Consider the following 20851-nt stretch of genomic DNA (forward strand, 5'->3'; position numbering starts at 1 on the left):
TTCGGCAGCACATAGTCTCAGACTCACCTGAGCGACAGCATCCGCATAGCGTTGCAACAGTGGGGGACATCTCACAGGAAAGGGGATAGGGCCCGGTGCTTAAAGGGACGTACCTATGAACTCACGCGTACTAGATCAGCCCCCAGCAGAGATACCAACGTGAGGTTTCAGCAGAGGCGATGAGGATGCCCAAGAGGTCAATGCAGTGGAACAGAACAGAGCAAGACTTCGACGATATACGGAGGTCGTAGAAGGCAAAGGAGCGACGTGGCGACCGCACGCAATCGGAGACGCTCTCCCGCTCGAGCGCCCAGATTTAGGGCAGGCGTACAGAGACTTGGGAAGATACGAAGGCGGCCTTGCCTGACTCGAACGAGCCCAAAACATGTATTCCCTCAATACAAAGCATGTTACTATGTACACTTGCCACCTACGATGTCCTATGGACCCATTCACCATTCAAATTTCCAGAATCAAGGCCGACGACCTTGACGGGCGCTATTAGTTGGCATTAGTACTAATTTAGTTCTAAATAGCCCAGGGAGTTTTTCCTGATGAAGCGGTCCGACAGATGTACCGAGAATGATGCGGCCGAGCAGCGGTAATGATATACCAGGCTCCCTTCCCAGGACATTGGCCAGATGTTTGCCTTGGTTCAGCATGATGATATCGACGGTATATGATCAAAAACGTGACTAGCCTCGCCTGCCCATCCTGTGTGATGCTCCTCCAGCTTGGTGCGTCCAGACTGCCATTCTTTCTGAGACCCGACCGGAAGATCTAGTTCGGCCTCCCTGAAAAGACACATGTCCGCGCATGACAGAAGCCTCAATGACGTTATCTCAAGCATGCCCCTTTGGAAATGTGCTTTTTTCACCGCGAACTCAAGACTGTCCCATCCCCTTTATCAGACATTAGCAAACAGTGCCGTGAGACCCTGTGTACGTCTGTTAGGGAATGTCTGGCACCAGTAAACCTCTCATCTAGTCTATTCTCCTCCATCTTCTCGAACAGAGCTGGCATTGTTACGGTTCAAGACCCAGAAGGATTGTAGATGGCTCGAAATACAACTCACAACTACCGCCGGGTCGTCGATCGCTAATCAGCTTCGAGCGAGACACGATTGGATGGCGTAGTACCTTCCCATGACCAGTGCCAGATTAGTCAAGCCGTTCCGTGCCAAATGCGTCCGCCGGAGAGCCTCGCCGCTGCCCAGTCCGAGAACCACGGCTATGAGCCAACAGACTGCGATATACATGCCGAACCTGGAGTCAGTGCCTTGTAGGAGAGAGCCGCAGCGTAGCATTCACACATATACTCGAATTTGTCGCAGTGAGAACTACCGAGACTATCGTCACTACTATGTCGCTCACCTCTTTGCTGCCTCCCGGGTTATCGCTTCTTCAGGGTATAAAGCTCTTCGTTCAGCTGATCGGAGACACGACTGTAGTGAACAGGGCAGCAGGTCGGTATCGTATACCGCTATGAATCACTACCCTATGTAGCTCACAAGCGGGTCTGACAGCTGCTGCATCCACGTGGGTGGCTTACGACATATGCCTCACCTTGGGCGAGGAGGTATACGAAGCTTTGATTGCGTAGAATTGACGCTGTCTGACCACCTATGAATCTACCAGGTCGAGCTAGTTTGGAAGTGAGTAATCATTTCCTGTGAGTTCGGTCATATCACAATTGCGCTTCCCTATCCAGGGCACGGTGGTCTCTCCCGAAAACTTTATATTTTTGTGTAAGGTACTACGGTCTTGCATGTTCACTGTATGTTGTCCATCTTATGCCGTCGCTGCCACACATTCACCAGCCCCTCGCCCCAGATTGTATCTGGGAGGTAAGCTATACAGACACTTCCAGGATGACGATCACAAGGGCTCAACATGCTGTATCCGTTCAGTCAATTCCAGCGTTGATCCTCCTTTTGGAGTAAGCATAATCGGCCGCATGAACGATTGTGCAGCTCACTCTTACACAATCGCGACTCTACTTTAGATGTAAGCTTGCTGCTGTCGGTTCTATATGTATGAAGTACTCTCGACTAAAAGGCTCGTTTGCAGATGCCGCGGGTGGCCCTGGTTCGAGGCATTGTGCGTGGCCTTCGACTCCAAATTCGGACATCTTCTGAAAGGGGACATAACAGTGGAGCTGCTACCGCCGTAGCCGCATTGTTCGGCGAAGGCATGTTTGTCCTCCGACTCTGGGCTGCATACCGAGAGAACAAATACGGTCAATGGTCCCACACGCTGTACTCTGGTTCGGCGAGGGGACTGACTCGATTTATATATGTTGCCCGCAGTGCTGGCCCTTATCGCATTCTGCTTCACTGGTGGGTCATGAAGCATAGAAACCCGGGTGAAATGCTCACGAATGTACAGCGGAGCTTGCCGTGCGTCTATTTCTCGAGACGTCGAGGGTAATACTTAAGCCGGGACTACGCAGTCATCTATAACGGTGGGTATCATAGAGGCCCGCACGATCACGATCCTGCCGCGCCCAGCGGGCCTCCCCATACCTGGATGTTATACCCTCGCCAATGTACCTCTGCGGAACTCCCTTGGAGCATGGATCGTCAACTGTACCGTCGCAAGTCCGTTGTCGCCCTACTTTCTCCTCCGACAGTCAAGCTACTTACTGCATTAATCCTCTTCCCTAGCGACGTTTTTCGCCTTGATGCTATACAAATTCTTCACTGGCGAAGCCTTCAAATTCGAGTTGTCTGAGGCCACGCGCAACCCGCTCGCCAAATGGACCGAAGTGCGGCGGTTCAGCCCGCTGCTCTACCTGCTGCTCCGAGATGGGACTACATACTTTGCGATGTATGTGCCTACCTTCGTCGTTCTCGAATGCCTTTGGTGTTGACTGCGCATCTGATAGGATCTTCTGTAAGTCCCTATAACACTGCATAGCTAAGGAGGGTTCAATGAAATGTACCATCCATCGCCGCAGTGGTAAACGCGGTGAACATGGCACTTTCTATTCGTGAGGAAGGCCGAGCGCTTGAAGGGATGGGCGTCGCATGGACAATTGCCGTCTCGTCCGTCGCCGTAAGTGGATGTGGAGGATACGCTACCTACAGCGGGAGTTTGATGCTCACCACTGATATCTTATCTAAACAGTCTTCGCGCTTGCTGCTGAACCTGCGCGGATTCATCAGCGGGAACGACAACATGTCCGGGGGCAAGTCAGAACGGACGACCATGCGCTTCGAGGACAATCTCGCCACGTCGGAGACTTTGGGACAGGATGAGGATGTTGCGTGCTCCGGAGATATAGAAGAGTGTGCTAGGGAGTCGATGGCGTTCCGGGACATTATGCCTGATGTTCGTGCTTTATGTAGTATTGGAGTTTGGAATCGATCGAACATACCCATACCAGGTGGCGCCTTCGACTCCAGAGCTTGTTGTCCCAGTCGAAGAGGTCCATGTCGTTACTATAGATGCCCTCATGTCTAGCTCAGACACCGATGTTTCAAGAGGAAGTGTGAACTTACCTGTAATTTGATAGCTTAGTGACTGCGCACGCAATGAAACCTAGTCGCTCCGGCCTTGACGGTCTGTCTCGGGTGCCCCTCATTTCAGTGAATCACCGACCTACGTGCAGTCCCGAGAGTGCCGATAAGAGAAGAGCAATAATATCATACAATAGTCTACAGTAGCTCCCAAAACGAGCATCCCATTAGCGTGTGCATAGCATGACCAACGACTCAACATCACGAGTGGAAAAGGCGACCCACAACGCCCGAATCGATCCCCTTCCTCGCCCGAGCCTCCTCAACGTAGCCCTGCATCAGCCCCACAACCTTCCTCAAGTTGAGACTGAACTTCGCCGACACAGGGACGACGTCCAACGTCCTCGTCTCCCTGCTGCCCACGGGGCTGCCCTTCGCATCAAGCACAGGCACCCTCATCTCCTCCCTCACATACCTTTCCAACCTTCCCAATTTTGCCTTCGCCTCTTCCACCTCTTTCGTGGACGCGCCCTCCCCGCCAAGCAAGTCTGCCTTGTTAGCGACCACAATCCGCGCGTTCGCGCTCATCCCCGGCTTGTACCTCTCCAGCTCCTCCCGCAGCACCCTCAGCTCGTCCCACGGCGCCTCCCCAGAGAGGTCGACGACGTACGCAAGCGCGTGCGACCGCTCGATCGAGCGCAGGAATGAATGCCCCAAGCCGACGTCCGCCGACGCGTCCTCGATGAGGCCCGGGTTGTCCGCGACAGTGAACCGGAACACCTCCATCGACTCGTACGGGTCCGTCTCCCCTCCCTCCTCTCTCGCTCCGTCCTGCATCGCGCGCCGCTGGTTGCGCGTAAGCGCGTCCGCGAGCTCCCCTCCGGCCATTAGCTCGCGCTCACGCGCCTCCTCGATGGACGTCTCGTCATGTACCACGCTCTCCGTGGGGCTGTCAAACGCAAACGAGCCATCGGCGGCGACACGCACAACCCCTACGACTGGGTTCAGCGTCGTGAACGCGTACCCAGCCACTTCCGTGCGGGCGCGGCCCCCGGTGAGGGCACGGAGGAGGGTGCTCTTGCCCGCGTTGGGCATCCCGACGAGCCCGACGTCCGCGAGGAGCTTCAGCTCGAGCGCAAGCGAGACGCGCTCCCCCGGGTAGCCGCGTGTGGCCCACTTCGGAGAGCGATTCGTAGGGGAGAGGAATGCGGGGTTGCCTACTCCCCCTGCGCCGCCCTGCGCGACGAGGTGGCCCATGGGCTCGACGCGGCGGTGGCCTAATGGTGCGTTCGGGTCTTCGGCCTCGGCCGTCTCTTCTGGCTTGTCGAGGTCGAGGAAGATCGGGTTCTCTGCGCGCATGCGCCGCGCTCGCCGTCGTTCGCGCTCTTGCTGGAAGAGCACGCGCTCGGCGTGCTTGAAGTCCTCGCGCTGCGCGTTGTCCTCCGCCCACTCCGGGTAGTGCACCCACCGCCGCTCACGCATCTTGTCCCTGCGCTCCTGCGGCTTCAAGCCTTGCAAATCCTCCGCCTCCGCCTCGTACTCGTCCTTGTGTCTCCTCGGGTCGTCGCGGGGGAGCTCGCGGACAATCGTTCCTAGAGGGACGCGGACGATGAGTGGGGGCGCGTTCCTGCCATTTTGCCATGTGCCTTGGCCTGAGCCGCCGTGAGGGGCGCGAATGCGGTTCGGGACAGAGGAGAGGGTGGTGAGATGGGGGGTGGGGAGGATGTAGACGTCGGCGCCGCGGCCGCCATTGCCACCCGAGGGCGGGCCGTAAGGCTTGAAGAGTTCGCGGTGGAAGGCGACGCAACCGTTTCCGCCGTTGCCAGCGCGAATGTGGATTATGGTGTGGTCAAGGAAGCTTTGACCCTGTGAGGAAACGTGTTGTGTGAGTTTTGCTGTGGGTTGAACAAAATCGTAGAATGAAAATTGGCTGGACGAAGAATGGGAGGAGTCCGATACGGCTCGTATAGGCTGGGTGTTCCAGCCTACGATGACCGAACAATGCCCCGAGATACGACGAGTGCTCCTGAACCTGTCAAGGGCCTCGCTAGCCGTACTCTGGTTTGCTCGACAACTCTGCAGCTTCCTCCCCCATGCCTGGTTTCGAAGTGCTGCTTTCGCTTCTGCCATAGACGCATATTACGATGCACACATAGTCAGTCGTAGATCTTCTGCATAGATCAGCAAGCGTATGGCGGCAGGGGCTCTTGGGACAAGCCACCAGAGGACTAGCGGAGGCTCCATCTGTGTGTGTCTGGTCTTCTCCCTACCTGTTGTGACCTCGCAATGGAGCATTTCGTGTATTGTCTGGTTACAATGCTGGAGAACGAAGAGGGGATACTCACGTTTTGCCTACGTTTCCAGTCCGTCCTCCGTTTCCGTCGTAGCTCATCCTGAGCTGCTGGTGATCGCGAAGGCGACTCTGCCAATTTTGAAGGGCCTGCCTCAGGGATGGCCGCTGTCGTATAGCATCTTCCGGCAAATATGGTGACGCTGTGGGCCCTGAGAGGCTTCAAGAACGGCGTGCAGCGCATGCAGTCTGTGCAAGGACAAGCGAGAGCACTGAGCAGACGGCGGCTACGAAGCGCGGGTGATGCGTGTGAACGAAAAGGCCTGCCCTGAAGCTCATTGAGACGCGTCGAAACGCGTCGCGTCTCCGTCTTGTCTCTGTTCTCCACCGCCTCCTCATCTGCCCCGATGTCGTCGCCACCACGCGATATACCCTCCTCTGACCTCGAAGATGTCGAAATGCAAGTCGATGGAGACAGCGTAGAGCAATCAATGCCCAACGCCCCTCCGCGAGGCCCACTGTTCCTCGAAGGCACCCCTTCAGCCGCAGGTACCCCACAGCATAGCACAGTAGCGAGAAGGGCGTTGGGGATGAGTACTCCTAGGAGACAGCAGACACCTCTCTTTGCTCGTAGGTCGCGTGTCTTGCTACCAGTGATCTCACCCATCTGACTATCTGCCTAAGCCGGCACCTCGTCGCCCCTACCCTTCCCCAGCTCTTCTCCGACAAAGAGGACTCCTGTACGCGTCAGAAGGCTAGACTCAGACCTTCCTGGCTCCCAAGGCTCCGAACCACTTGCATTTCCCTCGTATGTCGCGTCTTTCCTCTGCAAATGGCCTGTTCTGCTCCAGATACATGGAGATTCGTCCTTGGATAGTCCCTGTCCCCTATCCACGATATTTACTGAGATATGTCTTGTAGAAGCCCAGCCCAAGATCATACACCGAAAACCCCACCAAAGAACCGTCGAGGCGACATACATTCATCCATCAGTTTCACCCCAACATCCTCCCGTTCCCGCACAAGACGCAAGGAAGGCCCGTCTGACGACCTGCATTCGGACGCCTCACACCTCTCCCTTCCAGCCTCTTCCACTTTCAATCTCTCCGTCCCTATTGTACCCTCTGAGGATGACGACGACACAGGCGCGGTCAAGGCGATCTGGGGCACGAACGTCTCGGTGCAAGAGACCATGCGTACGTTCCGCGAGTTTATGCGCGGCTTCAAGATCAAGTACCGTATCGCCCACGACCGCGAGCGCGGTATCCGGACGCGTGTCCTCTCGTCTCCCGAGGAAGGCGAGGTGCTTCTGTACGAGTCATACATTCGTCGTATGCGACAGACGGGCGAGAGGAATTTGAACCTCGACATCCACAACCTCGCCGCGTACCCTCCAAGCAAGAAGCTTCAGAACCATTTGATCAAATTCCCTCAGGAGGTCATCCCCATAATGGACCAGGTCCTCAAGGACATCATGCTGGAGATCGCTGAAGAGGACCAGCAAGCAGGGGTAGAAGACATGCGCGGTGGACGCGGAGAGGCCGAAATCAAGACGATCATGGAAACTGTCTACAAAGTGCGGCCGTTCGGCGTCCCGTCTGTCAACATGCGCGACCTGAACCCCTCTGGTGAGCCCTCCACCCTTCCTGTCTCCCAGTCTGCCAACTGTCCTTACTAATGCGTCCCCTCTAACAGACACCGACAAACTCGTGTGCATCAAAGGCCTCGTCATCCGCGCGACTCCTGTCATCCCGGACATGAAAGTCGCCTTCTTCCGCTGCCTGACCTGCAACCACACAGTCCAGGTCGAGATCGAGCGCGGCAAGATCGACGAGCCCGCGCGCTGCCCGCGCGACGTCTGCGGCACGCCCGGCTCCATGTCCCTCGTCCATAATCGCTGCGAGTTCGCCGACCGCCAGGTGATCCGCCTCCAGGAGACCCCCGACGCGGTGCCGGACGGGCAGACGCCGCACACGGTCTCGCTGAGCGTGTACGACGAGCTCGTGGACGTGACGAAGCCCGGCGACCGGCTCGTCGTCACGGGCATCTTCCGCTCCATGGCGGTGCGCGTGAACCCGCGCCAGCGTACGCTCAAGAGCCTCTTCAGGACGTTCATCGATGTCGTGCACGTCAAGCTTGGGCTCGACGACCGGCTCGGGTTCGACAGGAGCACGCGCCCCGCGGGGGGCGACCGTATCCCTGGGGTCGGCGGCGTGGGCGGTGGCGCAGACGTCGACGACGAAGAGGAGAATCCGGTGGAGAGGCAGCGGCGGACGACGAAGCGCGAGGAGCTCGAGGCGAAGCTGCGCGAGCTGAGCCAGCGGCCGGACATATATGAGTTGCTCGCGCGGTCGCTCGCCCCGAGCATTTATGCGATGGAGGACGTGAAGAAGGGGATACTGTTGCAGCTGTTTGGGGGGACGAACAAGAGCGTGGCCAGGGGCGGCGGCGGAGGCGGGCCGAGGTACCGGGGGGATATCAACGTGCTACTTGTGGGTGACCCTGGTGTGAGTAAGTCGCAGATTCTGCAGGTGTGTCTTTCTGTATTGTCGCGTTTGGTGAGGTACATGCTGATCACGACCTACAGTACGTGCATAAGATCGCTCCCCGAGGCGTGTTCACGTCTGGCAAGGGCTCGTCTGCAGTGGGTCTAACGGCGTATGTCACTCGCGATCCGGATTCGAAACAACTGGTACTCGAGAGGTAGGTCTCGGCTTCGTTCTTGGACACAGTCACCCGCTCATATGCCATTTCAGCGGTGCCCTTGTTTTGAGTGATGGTGGTGTCTGCTGTATCGATGAGTTTGACAAGATGTCCGACGCGACTCGTAGCGTCTTGCACGAAGTTATGGTGAGTGACTGACAGGTCCTCAATATCGTCTCCCAGGGTTATTAATGAGGTGTCACAGGAACAACAAACGGTGTCCATCGCCAAGGCGGGAATCATCACGACGCTGAACGCTCGTACTTCCATCCTCGCAGCGGCAAACCCCATTGGCTCAAAATACAACCCGAACCAAACGGTGACGCAAAACATCGACCTCCCACCAACGCTCATATCCCGTTTCGACCTGCTCTACCTCGTGCTGGACCACGCAGACGAGGCGCTCGATCGCAAGCTCGCTCAGCATCTCGTCGCATTGTATCTCGAGGATGCCCCCATGACCGGTGGCGGTGAAGACATTTTGGTGTGTCACACTGTCATATAGCACACGCGCCTTACTGACGTGCCTTTCCAGCCTCTCGAAGAGCTCTCCGCCTATATCACCTACGCTCGTTCCCGCCTCAACCCCGTCATTACCGAAGCAGCGGGCGACGAGCTCGTCCGGTGCTACGTGACGCTCCGCAAGGCGGGCGAGGACCCTCGCTCGAACGAGAAGCGCATCACAGCGACGACGCGGCAGCTCGAGAGCATGATCCGCCTCTCGGAGGCGCACGCGCGTATGCGCCTCTCCACATTCGTCGAGCTCGCCGACGTCAAGGAGGCGTTCCGCCTCATGCGCGAGGCGATCAACACCTCCGCGCGCGACCCGACCACGGGCGAGATCGACATGGGCCTGCTCGATACCGGCATCGGGAGGCAGCAGCGGAAACTGCGCGGGGACATGCGCAGGGCGGTGCTTGCGCTCCTGGACGGGGCCGGGGCTGGCGTTGGGGGCACCAGGGGCCTGCGGTGGGCGGACGCGATAGGGCAGTTGGAGGCGCAGAGCAGTGTGAAGGTGAACGCTGCGGAGTTCCAGGAGGTGATTAGGGAGTTGGAGCAAGAGGGGCTGGTGAAAGTCACGGGTGAGAGGGATCGGAGGATGATCAAGAGAGTCGAAGGCGCATGAGGAAGAGTAGAGGGCCCTTTTGACAAGGTTTTTTTCTCCGCTGCGTTGTGTGCTTTCATTGTACTATGGGCTTTGCAGACTGCTGGTGCTATCGACATGTTGTTCTCGCCCTTGTGCGAGTGGAAGTCATCGTCGTGCACACCGTTCGTAAACCTCCGCATGCGAAGTACAGTGCACTGTTGATCAGTTGTAATGACATTATTTCATCAGAATACAAGTAGTCGTAAGGAGTCGCCAATGAGGAGTCTCAAATGTTGTACAAGTCAAAGCAACCGAACATATAGTGAAAGAGTGTAGGACTGCAATACTTCGCTGCGAGCATCCCGATGGTGCGAGTGTTTTCCATGAAACCATATGAACGTACATCGTGACACGAGCTATCCGAAGGCCGATTGCTTGATGACCTTCAGTAATCCTCGTGCGTGCAGATTTGGCAACGCCTTCTGCACCCCGACTACAACGTGCTGCCAATGGTATTTGCGGTCCGCCTCCAGATATCTGTCCAGGAGGATGCACAAGTTCACCTCCTTCATGTCAGGGAAGCGGTCGTACGTGATGACCTTATCGAACTCCTGCAACCGCAACATCCGCCTGTTGTTCAGCGTTGTCACCCTAGGCAGGTAGTTCAAACGGATCGTAACATGGCGTAGGGTGCGTGGTGCCTGGGAAAGCATACCGGCGCCGGCGAGGCTGTACGCCGGGACGTCCTGAGGCTTTTCGTCATAGCGGAGGTAGATTTCTATTTCGATAGATCTGAGTTTTGAGCAGGAGGCGAGGCCGAGGCTTCGCCAATGGCCTACAAGTCGGATTGTCAGGTCACACATAGGAGTGCAGCTCAAAACATCGACATACTGTTCAGTGGGTCTACCCAGTGCCAGGGCTTTCGTTCGGATAGCATGAACGGATGGATCCCGCTGATACTCAGACTCGTCAAAGCCTTCCCTGCGCGTGCAAGGAGTTTGCCAAGGGCGAGCACCTCGGGACCAGTCCCGTATTCAATCCGAAGAGATTCCAGGGATTCCGGTTCGAGGCTTTCCGTGAACGCGTCTAGAAGCAAGCTCGTGCCGCTGTTTTCGTCTGGACTGCAGTGCGATATCCGAAGCTTCTTGATCTCCAGCGGACGGTGGAGGAATGCGAGATCGAATGGCGAGGTGGTGTCGAAATCGCGCACGGAATAGCTCAGAGCGTCGATGGAAAACAGAGACAGGATGCGGAACAGGCCAGAGATGGAAGAGTTGTGGGAGAGGGTGTAGTAGAAATCGAACGAGAACGATTGAAGACGGAATGGCCCGGGTTTGTCCTGCTGTACATGTGGGGGCGATCGTGAAGCGGGGGTGTCGTACATCATGCTGTTGATATCCAACGATGTGAGATTTGGAAGCAGCTGCATGAGTGTGGCTACCACGGTATCGTCGATGGAGGTAAGGGCAATGTGTGGAACTTTCCCGATTTCAGTCTGCCCGCTCAACTCGAGGCGACGAATCTTCTCGCGGATATTTGGAGCCGCCCTTAAGAAGGATATGAGGTGGTCAAATGAGCGAATATCCCGGACTTTCAACCTTGTATTGAAGTAATGCTCGAGCGACACGGCGCGGAGACAGTGGCACGCGAGCGTGCATGCCCGCAGCGTCCAGCGGGAGGACTTGACATGAGATACAATCATGCACAAAAGTTCCACAGGCAGATCGCATATTGTGCGATACTTGCTGGGACGTGCGAGGGTGGGCGGCGGACGGCGGCGGTTGCGCCGATAATGGTGGTTGGAGGGAGACATGTTGGCGCCTAATTGATTGACGTTCAGCTCCCTTCTCTGCTAGGCGAGATCCGAGGTGCAGCATAGACATGCACTCGGGCGCAGAGACTTTCAAACTTGGGTTCCGAAGGGGACCAAGCTTGATATGCAATCAGATTGCGTGGACGCCCAGAACTGTCAATTTGCGTTGGGCTTCCAAGGCTGAGTATCGCTGCGTGATAATGACCCGGATCCCGGCTAGTACGCTTTGCACCATAACGATCTATGTTGGGTGGTCTTAGCTAATACACACCACCAGCGTAGAATCCAGTTCTGACAAGATGAGAGCTTATATGCGATTTCTAATCACATACACTACGACTTGCTCACCTGCTTCGATGGTGCCTAGCTCTGTCCGCTCCAACATGTGCAATCCAGGAGCACGAGATACCGCATCTTCAAGCAAAGTTGGTGTAAGATTTTGGAATGCCAGAAAGTCAGAGAATCCAAGATACCTTCGCATCCTTGAACAGGGGATAGGCTAGTACTGGCATCGGCGCTGTGCAGTTGCGACATGATGCGTACATGTGCGCAACGCGGGGAAGAAGGTCATATCCTACGGAACATCTGAAGAGATCTAGGATAGAACAACGAGTTATGTAGAGTACTCCAAATAATGGATATATAGTAGTATGGGATACTCTGGGTCGAGAGCGTTCACGACGGGCGCCTTTCCGGTAATTGGACTCCAGCGGCTGCGGTCCGAATATTAATCACAACGACTGCTGCCACGAACCGCTACCACGGCAATGACCGGTCATCCGTTGTCTGAAAGACACGATATCTGACTTGTCCGCGCGCTGCAACACTGAACGACATTGGCAGCTTATTTAATCCCTGTCTCATTCAATATCCCTCTGACGAAATCAGAATGTACCTAGGGCGCTGCCTTGCGGCCCGGGGCAGGGCATGAAATCAAACTCGGGAGAATGGCTCGCGTCATGCAGCTAATATGTGCAGTGTGGCATGCGCATCAAGGCACTGGCGCACGGTACGATATGTACGTTTTCTGTTCCCTATCTGAACCCCTCAGGTCGTCGAGCTCACATCTTTGGCCTCGTCCATGTATTGTAGGCTCAGAACCGCCATCTCGCTGTTGCCTGGGTCGCCCCGCTCTATCTCTGCACCTCCTGGTCGTGTTCATCGTTTGTCACTACGCCTGTTCTCAGTGCACTCTTCGACTCTTCTATTCACCTGGATCCGTATCTCACCATCGTGATGGCGCTGGCCTCATCTTCGTCAGCGTGCCGGCAGGTGAGTTCCTTTCTCAAGGTTCCCTCGACCGAATGACTAATGCTTGTGCAGCGGGATCCGGTCGAAAACTGTGCCATCGAGGCCAGAGCATGTTGCTTGAAGCTAATGTGCGGTATCACTATAAAAGTGCAGCAAATAATATCGTGAGGTGATTTCAGCACGTCTAGAACAGTTAGACAATTAGTAGTTGATACGAACAGGCCCTTCCGATCCAGTGGTTTGCGCCAGTCAGCTTCTGTTTCGATGCCGCCTCACGGTGGCCTATCCCGGTGTCAGTATGTCTCACGTTTACAGAGACTCCGGGTACCGAACAGTGGGAAACCTTGGCGAGGGAGGTTCGGTCGCTAGGGGGGCGCTGGACGGCATACACGCCTCCCCAGGTGAAGAGACGAACAGCCGAGAATCCACGCTTCGAAGAAGCACCGAGAGCACGCCCAAGACCATTACAGATCAGGCGCACACAAACCCCTTGGGGACAGTGTTTTTGACCTGGAAACCCGCCTCCATTACGGCCACAGCCGTAGCCGACCCGCGCTCCCATGGACGCGGCAGGCGCGTAGTCGAGACACCTCGGCATAGGTTCGTTCGTCCCGAACTTCATTACCCATAAATTTTTAGACTGACAATTGTGCAGGGTTCAAGGCCTGAACCGCAATGTACCTGGCGAGCGTCGTCTGGGTCCCCCTGATATTTTCACATTCTTGTGAACGCGACACAACGCCCGTCAGCTCCAGCCCGGTACCCCGTTCAGGACTCTCACCGAAAGCGTTGGGACGAGAGGTATAAAAGACAGCTAGTCTTCAGCCAACATCTTCAGGACATCGAGTTCTCTCCACTCGCTCTCCCCTCCGGCCTCCGCCCTCTACTCGGCAGTACATCGCTCCTCGGAACCAGCAATGGCATTCAAGCTTTTGTCTATCGTCTCCCTCGTCGCTCTCGCCACTGTTGCCAGTGCCGCCCCGAGCCGGACGGTGTGCTCTGACGGGACTGTGGTCCCTGACTCGGTGTGCTGCGAATTTTTACCCGTCAGTAATGGTTCCACCGCGCCGTCACATAATGGGGACTGATCATTCGGCAATACAGCTCGCAGAAGCTCTCCAGACGCAGGTCCTTATGGGCGACTGCGGAGAAGACAGTATGTCATCTACTTGCGTTGCCGACGATCATGAACTGACCGGTCTTCATTCCAGCTCACGAGCTCCTCCGTCTCACATTCCGTAAGCCACACATCGGCTATACGTTCACGGCATACTGACCGTACATTGCAGACGATGCCATTGCCATCTCCCGCAGCAATGCTTCGGCGTGAGTCTTAATTCACGATTTTCTACAGATTTGGTGCTGACTATAGCTTGTGCGTAGTGGTGGTGGAGCCGACGGTTCGATGCTCATCTTCCCGACCGTCGAGCCTGCCTTCTTCGCTAACCTCGGTATCGCCGACTCCGTCAACAACCTCATCCCCTTCCTGTCGCAGTTCCCCAGCATCTCCGCCGGTGACCTCGTCCAGTTTGCAGGTGCTGTCGCCATCACCAACTGCCCTGTATGCACATACTACTTTCCTCAGACTGCTCTTGTTCGAGTGCTCATACTTCGCGTTCCGACAGGGTGCACCGCAACTCGAGTTCCTTGCTGGTCGTCCCAATGCGACCGCCCCCGCCATCGATGGTCTGATTCCCGAGCCCCAGGACAATATTACGAAGATTCTGGCGCGGTTCGACGATGCCGGAGGGTTCACGCCGTTCGAGGTCGTCTCCCTTCTCGCTTCGCACACGATCGCTCGTGCCGACCATGTCGACCCGACTCTCGACGCCGCGCCCTTCGACAGTGTAAGTTGCGCCCCCTCCCTCGTTCACAGCGCCCGCTCACCAGAACCCCCGTGCCACAGACTCCCTTCACCTTCGACACCCAGATCTTCCTCGATGTGCTCCTCAAGGGTGTCGGCTTCCCTGGGCTGAACAACAACACTGGCGAGGTCTCCTCCCCGCTCCCCCTTTCGAACGGCACCGACGTCGGCGAGCTCCGTCTCCAGTCCGACTTCGGCCTCGCCCACGACCCGCGCACGGCTTGCTTCTGGCAGGGCTTCGTCAATGAGCAGGAGTTCATGGCGCAGTCGTTCAAGGCCGCGATGGCGAAGCTCGCTGTGCTCGGCCACAACGCGGACGACCTCGTCGACTGTTCTGCTGTCGTACCGAAGCCTAAGCTCGCGGTTGCCGTGTCCGCGGCGTTCCCGGCGACCAAGGGCCCGGACGACCTCGAGCTGTCGTGCAACACCTCGCGGTTCCCCAACCTGCCTATCGATCGTGAGTCGCTTTCTTTAGTCCGTGGATCTGTTAGTCAAATAAGCTGAACGCAACCGTGTTTTCCAGATGGCACCCAGGAGGCCCTCATCCCGCACTGCTCGGACGGCAGCATGAGCTGCACCACCGTTCAGTTCGACGGCCCGGCGCTCAGCTTCGGTGACAATAACAGCTCTTGATCGACGACTTGAGTGTAAATGGGTTTTCTTTTCTTCTTCTTCCACTGTTGCCTAGATCTAGGCTGCAGTGATATCGGTGTAATTTTGTACGTGTCCTGATGATGGAAGGTGGTGAATGATTATGATGTTATAGACGAAACGAGGCTATGTTACGAGGGTCCAAACTGGTGCGATGTGACATGGTGTTCTCGTGCTCAAGCCTGTGATCACACCAGCGCGATCACTAACTAGTGCACACGTACTAGATAAATCATCGGACGCACAGGTTCTATCTGCAGTCGCCCTTGTACCCCCCGGAAGATCCCTATGTCTGCTTCTCCCTTCAGCCTACGGTCGCTCATGTAACTGATGGGTCAATCTGGATACCACGTCTTTTGGATCTCTCTTGTACGCTGCAACGTGACTCGAACGCCTACACAGGGGCCGTCACGCCAAAAGGCAGGATGAGAGTCCGTGCTTCCGCTGACCGGCCGGCATGTACCCATTTCCAGGATGTTTCGCGCTACGAGTGACCGCCGTCCTTATGGCCGGAAGGTCTCGCAAACCAGAGCGCACGCACGCCGTGTCTGATATGATAGGATATAGAAACACAGTGTGTTATCATCGCGAGAGTCTTTCACCCTCGGGAAACTCGATGGGCCATGCCACCCCGAACATAAAATTGGGCCAATCTCGAAAAGCAGTCATGATGAAGAGCAAGGGGGGGGGCACGAACTTCATTCGAGACAAGGGAGATGATTCGAGGCATGGTCGACTCAACCTTGTACGTAATACATGTGCAAGAGAACTTCGAGGTAATCACTACTTGTGACGTACGTTGACATGGAGGACAAAAGAGCCAAGAGCCCGGGAGACACGTCAGTGACAAGCTTCGAGAGAGATATGCCCAGATCCACGGGCGTCGATATGTACGGAACAGGCAGCTACGAGTGTATGTCGAGAACAGAGTCGGCGGAAGGAAACGGTTTGTTGTCCCCTCTTTCGAATTCGAATGATCTGCCCTTCAGAGTCTCCCCATCATCGATGTCAGAACGGCTGATCGCCCGTCCAAGTACGACGTGTGCTTCCTCGGCAACTACCAGTGGGCTGGGGAGTATAGTGCCACGACCGAACACAACGGTACTCGTACTCGTAGTGGTTAGTGGAAGACCTCTTGGATAATCAACGAGAATACCGCGCTCCAGTGGTGATCGGTTCACGGCAACAAGCACGATGATGATTGTAGGATATATGGCCTATCAAGTGGAGTGAGTATTTCTCACGCAACATCGAAAGACTCCGGTGAACTCTTACCACCATTGGTGTGAGGGCGCCATAGACAAAATAGTACCCAACAGTATGGTACTCAAGAGTGTTCGCCAGGCTTGCAGGGTCCATGAGGGACACCAAAACCAGAATCTGTCCGGATTTCAGCTGTCAGGAAATGCACGACACTATAGAATGCAGCGAGTCTTACTAGGAGGGCACAGTAAATGGTTCCAGATTCCACAAGGAGCGCAAGGGCCTTCAGCACGCGCGTCTTGGCATGGAAGTATTTCTTGAGAGATAGCCTATGCATCCTGTAGAGACGCCAGTGTGAGATCCCAACTGGCTTGATATGGCTGGAAACTGACCATGCTTTGCATGCGATCAGAATGGTTGCCGTTGTATTCGTAACGCAAGATAATATCACCGCCGCATTTGTGAATCCGTCCGTACCCCACCAGAAAAAGATTTGGTCAGGAGTCGCAGGCGATGCTGTTACGCTGCCAATGATGCCGAGCGCTGTTGGACAGGTAAGATGCAGACCATAGAAACAGTGGGCACAGTAACTAGTACAGACCTAGAGTCATAGTCACAAGGATTGGGCCGACCCAGTAAACCACCCTGTTCTGCCAGATGACAGCTGCTCGCCACCACACTATAGCATCTCCAATCACAATCTGAAGCCAAGAAAGAATCAGTCAGCCAGTCAGCTGTCATACCACATCCATCGTGACACTCACATTGACACCAAGTGGAACCGTTACCATCCACGATTGTCTGTATGCGGCGGCTTTCAGTGCAGCGAGGCTATCATGACCATTGTAGCTATCTGAGTATAGGCCGTTGTTTGCCTCACGGATGATACGCTGCACACTTGTCCAGCTCCAGATGATCGCAGACATATAGATCATAGTAGACGCATAGATCATCAGAATGCTGAGTAGAAGAATCCTAGATGATTTCCGGCTGAGAGAGCCCTGACCGCTAATATATGAACATAGCCTCAACAACCAGTTTATGTAACGGAAAGGCGATACCCACATGAGCAGGGATACAGACGCAATAACCAGTATTGTCAAGGCGCCTGTTGGTGTATCTAGACGTGCACGTGAAGAAAACAGTATGTGTGCGACTGACCGAAAAGTAGGCTGGAAAGTGAATACTGGAGGACATTTGTTGTTGCGTTGAACGAAAAGTGTTGAAGAAGCCCCAGGGCATACGTGTTCAGCTGGGCGGTCGGGGCGACCTGCTCCTCTGGAGCAGTAGTAGAATACGTGGGAGGCATGCTCCGGAGCAGCACAGAAACAAGACCACAGGCGTAGACTATATGTTATCATCTCGCCTGATCATCAGCGGCGTAAGATCCGCCGGCTTGAAACCGCTGACTTTAGCTCAATGACGTGAACGCCGCATGTTATCCCGTCCGTCTATTCCATGACTTGCTCACAACGAGCTGTCAAAACCTGTCGACGGCGACTGATGGTCACCATGAAGGGCGATGAGGGATCTGAGTTGTCAGCTGCGGGGTACAGTCGTTTGCATATCAAACTGCAGTCGACGCGCGCGCCGCGGGGCTGTTTGCCCGTGTTTGCAACGCCGTGAGCGAGCGTCTCTCTGCCTGTTTGGGACCGGCCTCCGTCGACCCACTGTGGCCATCAAGTACAAAAAGCTTCTCCTGCATTGAAAGCCAACCAGCCATTGCTAAGGGCCATATTGTATGTACTATCAACCCACTACGACATTTTTGAGGGATTTTATCCGTTTTCATTGAGGGTGCACCCACCGGAGTGGCCGTTCTAGCCGGTACCCGACGGCGGAGCAAATACGAGCAAACAGGCTCGACGCGCGCACGACACTGCAGTTTGATATGCAAACGACTGTAATCACAACAAACTTAGCATGTCTAATACATCCGCCAATATCAACTTCGTTGTAAGCTACATAACCTGCTAGAAGTCTAAAAGTGATCTGATTATCATCATGTTGAGAACGATATATCGTTGGCCAAGGACACAACATGGAAGCGATCCCTGACGGATGCGTTAGGAAGGGCAATTGACTTCGTGGCATAAGACCTCTGGTTTGCCCGCCCTTCTCGACGTTAGGTGAGGTGTGTTAGTCACTGGAACGTGGTGGCAGCTTCCCTCCGAAACATATGGGAAACCTACTCAAAAAGGTAGAAGCTGTGCATTGTCGCTTCCCCGAATCGCGATACATATCCACTCCGGGTCTCGTGGCGTCTCCGTGACGCAATTTTAACCACCTTTCATCACTGCCCCAGATCTTTGCTATGTAGAAGGGTACAGGCTTCTCAGCGGCGAAGGAGTTGCGTGGGAGGGTCTGGTCGATCTTGCGGTGCATATGAACTGTATGTGGGGCCGCACCGACACAGAATCAGGCTGTGCAGGATTCGGCGGACACCGAGTGCGCGGAATCCCATGTGCCGAGGCTCGGTGATATTACTGGCTTAATCGGAGGGGTACATGTACCTGTCAGGACTCCGTTTTACAATGAGCCACGCATCCAATCAGAAATCGGAGACGGGGCATACTGATATGTAGGACGCGCCAAACATTTGCATGGGACGCCAGGAGATAGCAAATAGCATTGGCAGAAATCGGAGCTCTTCCGGCATCACCAATCACTTCGTGATGCGTGAATACCTTGAATTGGGCGACTTTGAATTCGCCTGCCTCAGGCAACGCCATGAGCCTGCTCCTGTGGGATTCCGAAGAAATGCTCTCGCCTTCTAATGGCGAATCTGTGACCCGGAGCATCAACGGACGTGATCGAGGGAAAGACGACATCGAAAGGAACCGTACTCAAGAGTGTTGGTCAAAGCTTACGTAGACGTATGTCACTTGTGGGTACCGCACGATTGCCGAGATGTGCGTTGAGGATCCCTCCAATTCCCAGCCGTCCGCGAGGCCGAAGGAAGTTGGAAAGGGGCGACTGCCAGTGCGATGAAGCAATGTCTTGGATGGGGCGAGAGCTCGTGTCCAAAACCTCGGTCGGAAGCCGGACTCCACACACTTATGTATACGAGCGAATGGTAGCAGGGATGATGATCTGCCCAGGTGCCCCTGAATGTTGAGAACGTCCCGGAAGCAAACATGTAGTCCGAGCGACCCCGCGAGTGATAAATGGCTAGGGCGCAGGCTTGGATAGTATGATAGGTTTCAACATGCCTGCGACGGTATCGTCGTCAAAGACCCTGTTACAGAGTGTTGCTGCGACACTGCCGTGTTGCATAGGCCAGCCGTGGATAGGTGATAAGAGGCGGGAGAGGTACGAGGCCGAGGAATTCGTTATGAGCCATACATAGATATGCACCCCAGGTCGACTCCCACGGTTGTCTATCTGTCAATGCGTCCGCCTATGTCTCCTTCGCGTTGCAGCACCGCCGTTTCGGCGTCCGCAGTGGCCTTCGAAATTCGGGATGAAGACGCACTTCGATTGGCTGGACATTCTACAATATACAATGCCTGCCTGTACATTGATCGAAAGTACTGCTCTCGAACAACGAAGAGGCGGACGTGCACATACCGCAAGAATCACAGACCTCGCAATCAAGCCGTATTGTGTCGGGAGCGTCGACATCATGCCTGTCGCGGCCGGCAAGGGCTGTCCACCGAAGCGCTAGGCCCGACGCACGTGGCGGATGCCGCGTCTCATCCATCCCGGGGTGGTGTGCAGCTAGCACAGGCCTAGGAGGTGCACTCCGCGAGAGATACATCCGACGGTTGATGCGTGGTGCACCAGCAGTCCTAGATCGCCAGCCCGCTCCTGTCTCACCCTTGCGGAGGAGCACCTCGCCCTCGACCCCGGCCCCTGCCTCTACCGCGACCCCGCCCTCCGCCAGGAGTGCCAGGATCTCCGCCATCAGTCGCACCCAGGGCTACAGACGCAGCAGACGCAGGGGCTGAGCCCTCGCTCGTTGTCTGTCCCTGAGCAGGACGGGCCAATATCTTTGGCGGGGCCGCATCGCGCTGCAGGATCCCGGTCGGGACGCCGCCACCGCGGGGACCACGCTCGCGTTTTTCCTCCTTCTGCCTGGGCGCAGGAGGCGCTTCCGCGACAACTGTGGAGCTGGTCGTCGATGCCACGGCACCATCCTTGTCCTTGTCCTTGTCTTTGTCGCGTTCGCGACGCGACTTGCGCTCGACGCCCGCCCCGCTAAGCGCAGCCTCGAACTGTCGCGAGGCGATGCTAAGAACTGGGCATGCGCAACGCATGGGAATCCCGGCATAGTCCTCAGCAGCAAAGGGAGCGGCGGAGGCAGGTGCCGGGGCAGCAGCCGACCCACTCGTCGACGCGCTCGACGACACTGAAGGTCCAGACGCGGTCCCCTTGCGCTCCCGAGGCGCCTTCGGTGGCTTCGATGCGCCCTGCTTATTTGCGGATGTCGCGGCGGTGGCCTTGACGTCCTTGCTCGCGCCCGCCTGTGCTTGGCCCTGCTGCTGATGCGCCGCCGCTTTCGCCGCGGCCGCAGCCTTCTTCGCTCC

General features: G+C 55.9%; 8 protein-coding genes across 8 annotated transcripts in view; 3 read left to right on the forward strand and 5 right to left on the reverse strand.

Annotated features, from left to right (window-relative positions):
- DICSQDRAFT_169839 (uncharacterized protein) overlaps positions 1–3513 on the forward strand; it is a gene marked incomplete at both ends in the record, with an annotated part of 6138 nt that extends 2625 nt beyond the window's left edge. The window contains 13 exons of the mRNA XM_007365461.1: positions 1408–1465; positions 1526–1578; positions 1638–1654; positions 2070–2099; positions 2153–2238; positions 2309–2338; positions 2388–2398; positions 2452–2599; positions 2666–2828; positions 2887–2894; positions 2959–3056; positions 3129–3332; positions 3388–3513. Coding sequence (XP_007365523.1) covers positions 1408–1465; positions 1526–1578; positions 1638–1654; positions 2070–2099; positions 2153–2238; positions 2309–2338; positions 2388–2398; positions 2452–2599; positions 2666–2828; positions 2887–2894; positions 2959–3056; positions 3129–3332; positions 3388–3513 — 1032 coding nt within the window. The remainder of the gene's footprint in view (positions 1–1407; positions 1466–1525; positions 1579–1637; positions 1655–2069; positions 2100–2152; positions 2239–2308; positions 2339–2387; positions 2399–2451; positions 2600–2665; positions 2829–2886; positions 2895–2958; positions 3057–3128; positions 3333–3387) is intronic.
- A 109-nt stretch (positions 3514–3622) lies between these two features.
- Positions 3623–5994, reverse strand: DICSQDRAFT_105514 (GTP-binding protein Obg/CgtA; the record flags this gene model as incomplete). The annotated part of the gene is made up of 2 exons (XM_007365462.1): positions 3623–5326; positions 5806–5994. 2 exons carry the CDS (start codon positions 5992–5994, stop codon positions 3722–3724), a joined length of 1794 nt encoding a protein of 597 aa, XP_007365524.1. The 3' UTR covers positions 3623–3721.
- A 163-nt stretch (positions 5995–6157) lies between these two features.
- Positions 6158–9737, forward strand: DICSQDRAFT_180513 (MCM-domain-containing protein; the record flags this gene model as incomplete). The annotated part of the gene is made up of 8 exons (XM_007365463.1): positions 6158–6380; positions 6435–6558; positions 6672–7378; positions 7446–8281; positions 8338–8453; positions 8507–8600; positions 8659–8937; positions 8989–9737. The coding sequence occupies 8 exons, from the start codon at positions 6158–6160 to the stop codon at positions 9577–9579; spliced, it is 2970 nt and encodes a 989-aa protein (XP_007365525.1). The 3' UTR covers positions 9580–9737.
- Positions 9738–10414: 677 nt separating this feature from the next.
- DICSQDRAFT_126907 (uncharacterized protein) lies at positions 10415–11353 on the reverse strand (the record flags this gene model as incomplete). The annotated part of the gene is made up of 1 exon (XM_007365464.1): positions 10415–11353. One exon carries the CDS (start codon positions 11351–11353, stop codon positions 10415–10417), a length of 939 nt encoding a protein of 312 aa, XP_007365526.1.
- A 2168-nt stretch (positions 11354–13521) lies between these two features.
- On the forward strand, positions 13522–15101 carry MnP3 (manganese peroxidase 2; the record flags this gene model as incomplete). Its single annotated transcript, XM_007365465.1, has 8 exons — positions 13522–13650; positions 13709–13760; positions 13816–13842; positions 13894–13930; positions 13988–14165; positions 14230–14451; positions 14511–14925; positions 14992–15101. 8 exons carry the CDS (start codon positions 13522–13524, stop codon positions 15099–15101), a joined length of 1170 nt encoding a protein of 389 aa, XP_007365527.1.
- Positions 15102–16024: 923 nt separating this feature from the next.
- On the reverse strand, positions 16025–17248 carry DICSQDRAFT_169844 (uncharacterized protein; the record flags this gene model as incomplete). Its single annotated transcript, XM_007365466.1, has 6 exons — positions 16025–16336; positions 16395–16499; positions 16558–16660; positions 16715–16865; positions 16924–17023; positions 17087–17248. The coding sequence occupies 6 exons, from the start codon at positions 17246–17248 to the stop codon at positions 16025–16027; spliced, it is 933 nt and encodes a 310-aa protein (XP_007365528.1).
- Positions 17249–18464: 1216 nt separating this feature from the next.
- DICSQDRAFT_154998 (uncharacterized protein) lies at positions 18465–19251 on the reverse strand. Its single transcript, XM_007365467.1, has 3 exons — positions 19169–19251; positions 18898–19107; positions 18465–18844 (listed from the first exon to the last, which is right to left on the reverse strand). The coding sequence occupies exons 2-3, from the start codon at positions 19052–19054 to the stop codon at positions 18741–18743; spliced, it is 261 nt and encodes an 86-aa protein (XP_007365529.1). The 5' UTR covers positions 19055–19107; positions 19169–19251; the 3' UTR covers positions 18465–18740.
- Positions 19252–19521: 270 nt separating this feature from the next.
- The window catches only part of DICSQDRAFT_136334 (uncharacterized protein), a 27929-nt gene continuing 26599 nt past the window's right edge, over positions 19522–20851 (reverse strand). The window contains exon 6 of the mRNA XM_007365468.1: positions 19522–20847. Coding sequence (XP_007365530.1) covers positions 20138–20847 — 710 coding nt within the window. The 3' untranslated portion in view covers positions 19522–20137. The remainder of the gene's footprint in view (positions 20848–20851) is intronic.

The sequence above is a fragment of the Dichomitus squalens genome, assembly GCF_000275845.1.
Source record: "Dichomitus squalens LYAD-421 SS1 unplaced genomic scaffold DICSQscaffold_12, whole genome shotgun sequence".
Lineage (NCBI taxonomy): Eukaryota > Fungi > Basidiomycota > Agaricomycetes > Polyporales > Polyporaceae > Dichomitus > Dichomitus squalens.

Excerpts from the sequence above, each read along its gene's own strand:
- DICSQDRAFT_154998 (XM_007365467.1), bottom strand. The coding sequence starts at position 19,054 with ATGGCGTTGCCTGAGGCAGGCGAATTCAAAGTCGCCCAATTCAAGGTA. Across the intron at positions 18,845-18,897 it reads TTGGCGCGTCCTACATATCA|TCCTGACAGGTACATGTACC; the intron begins GTATGCCCCGTC and ends TGTAAAACGGAG.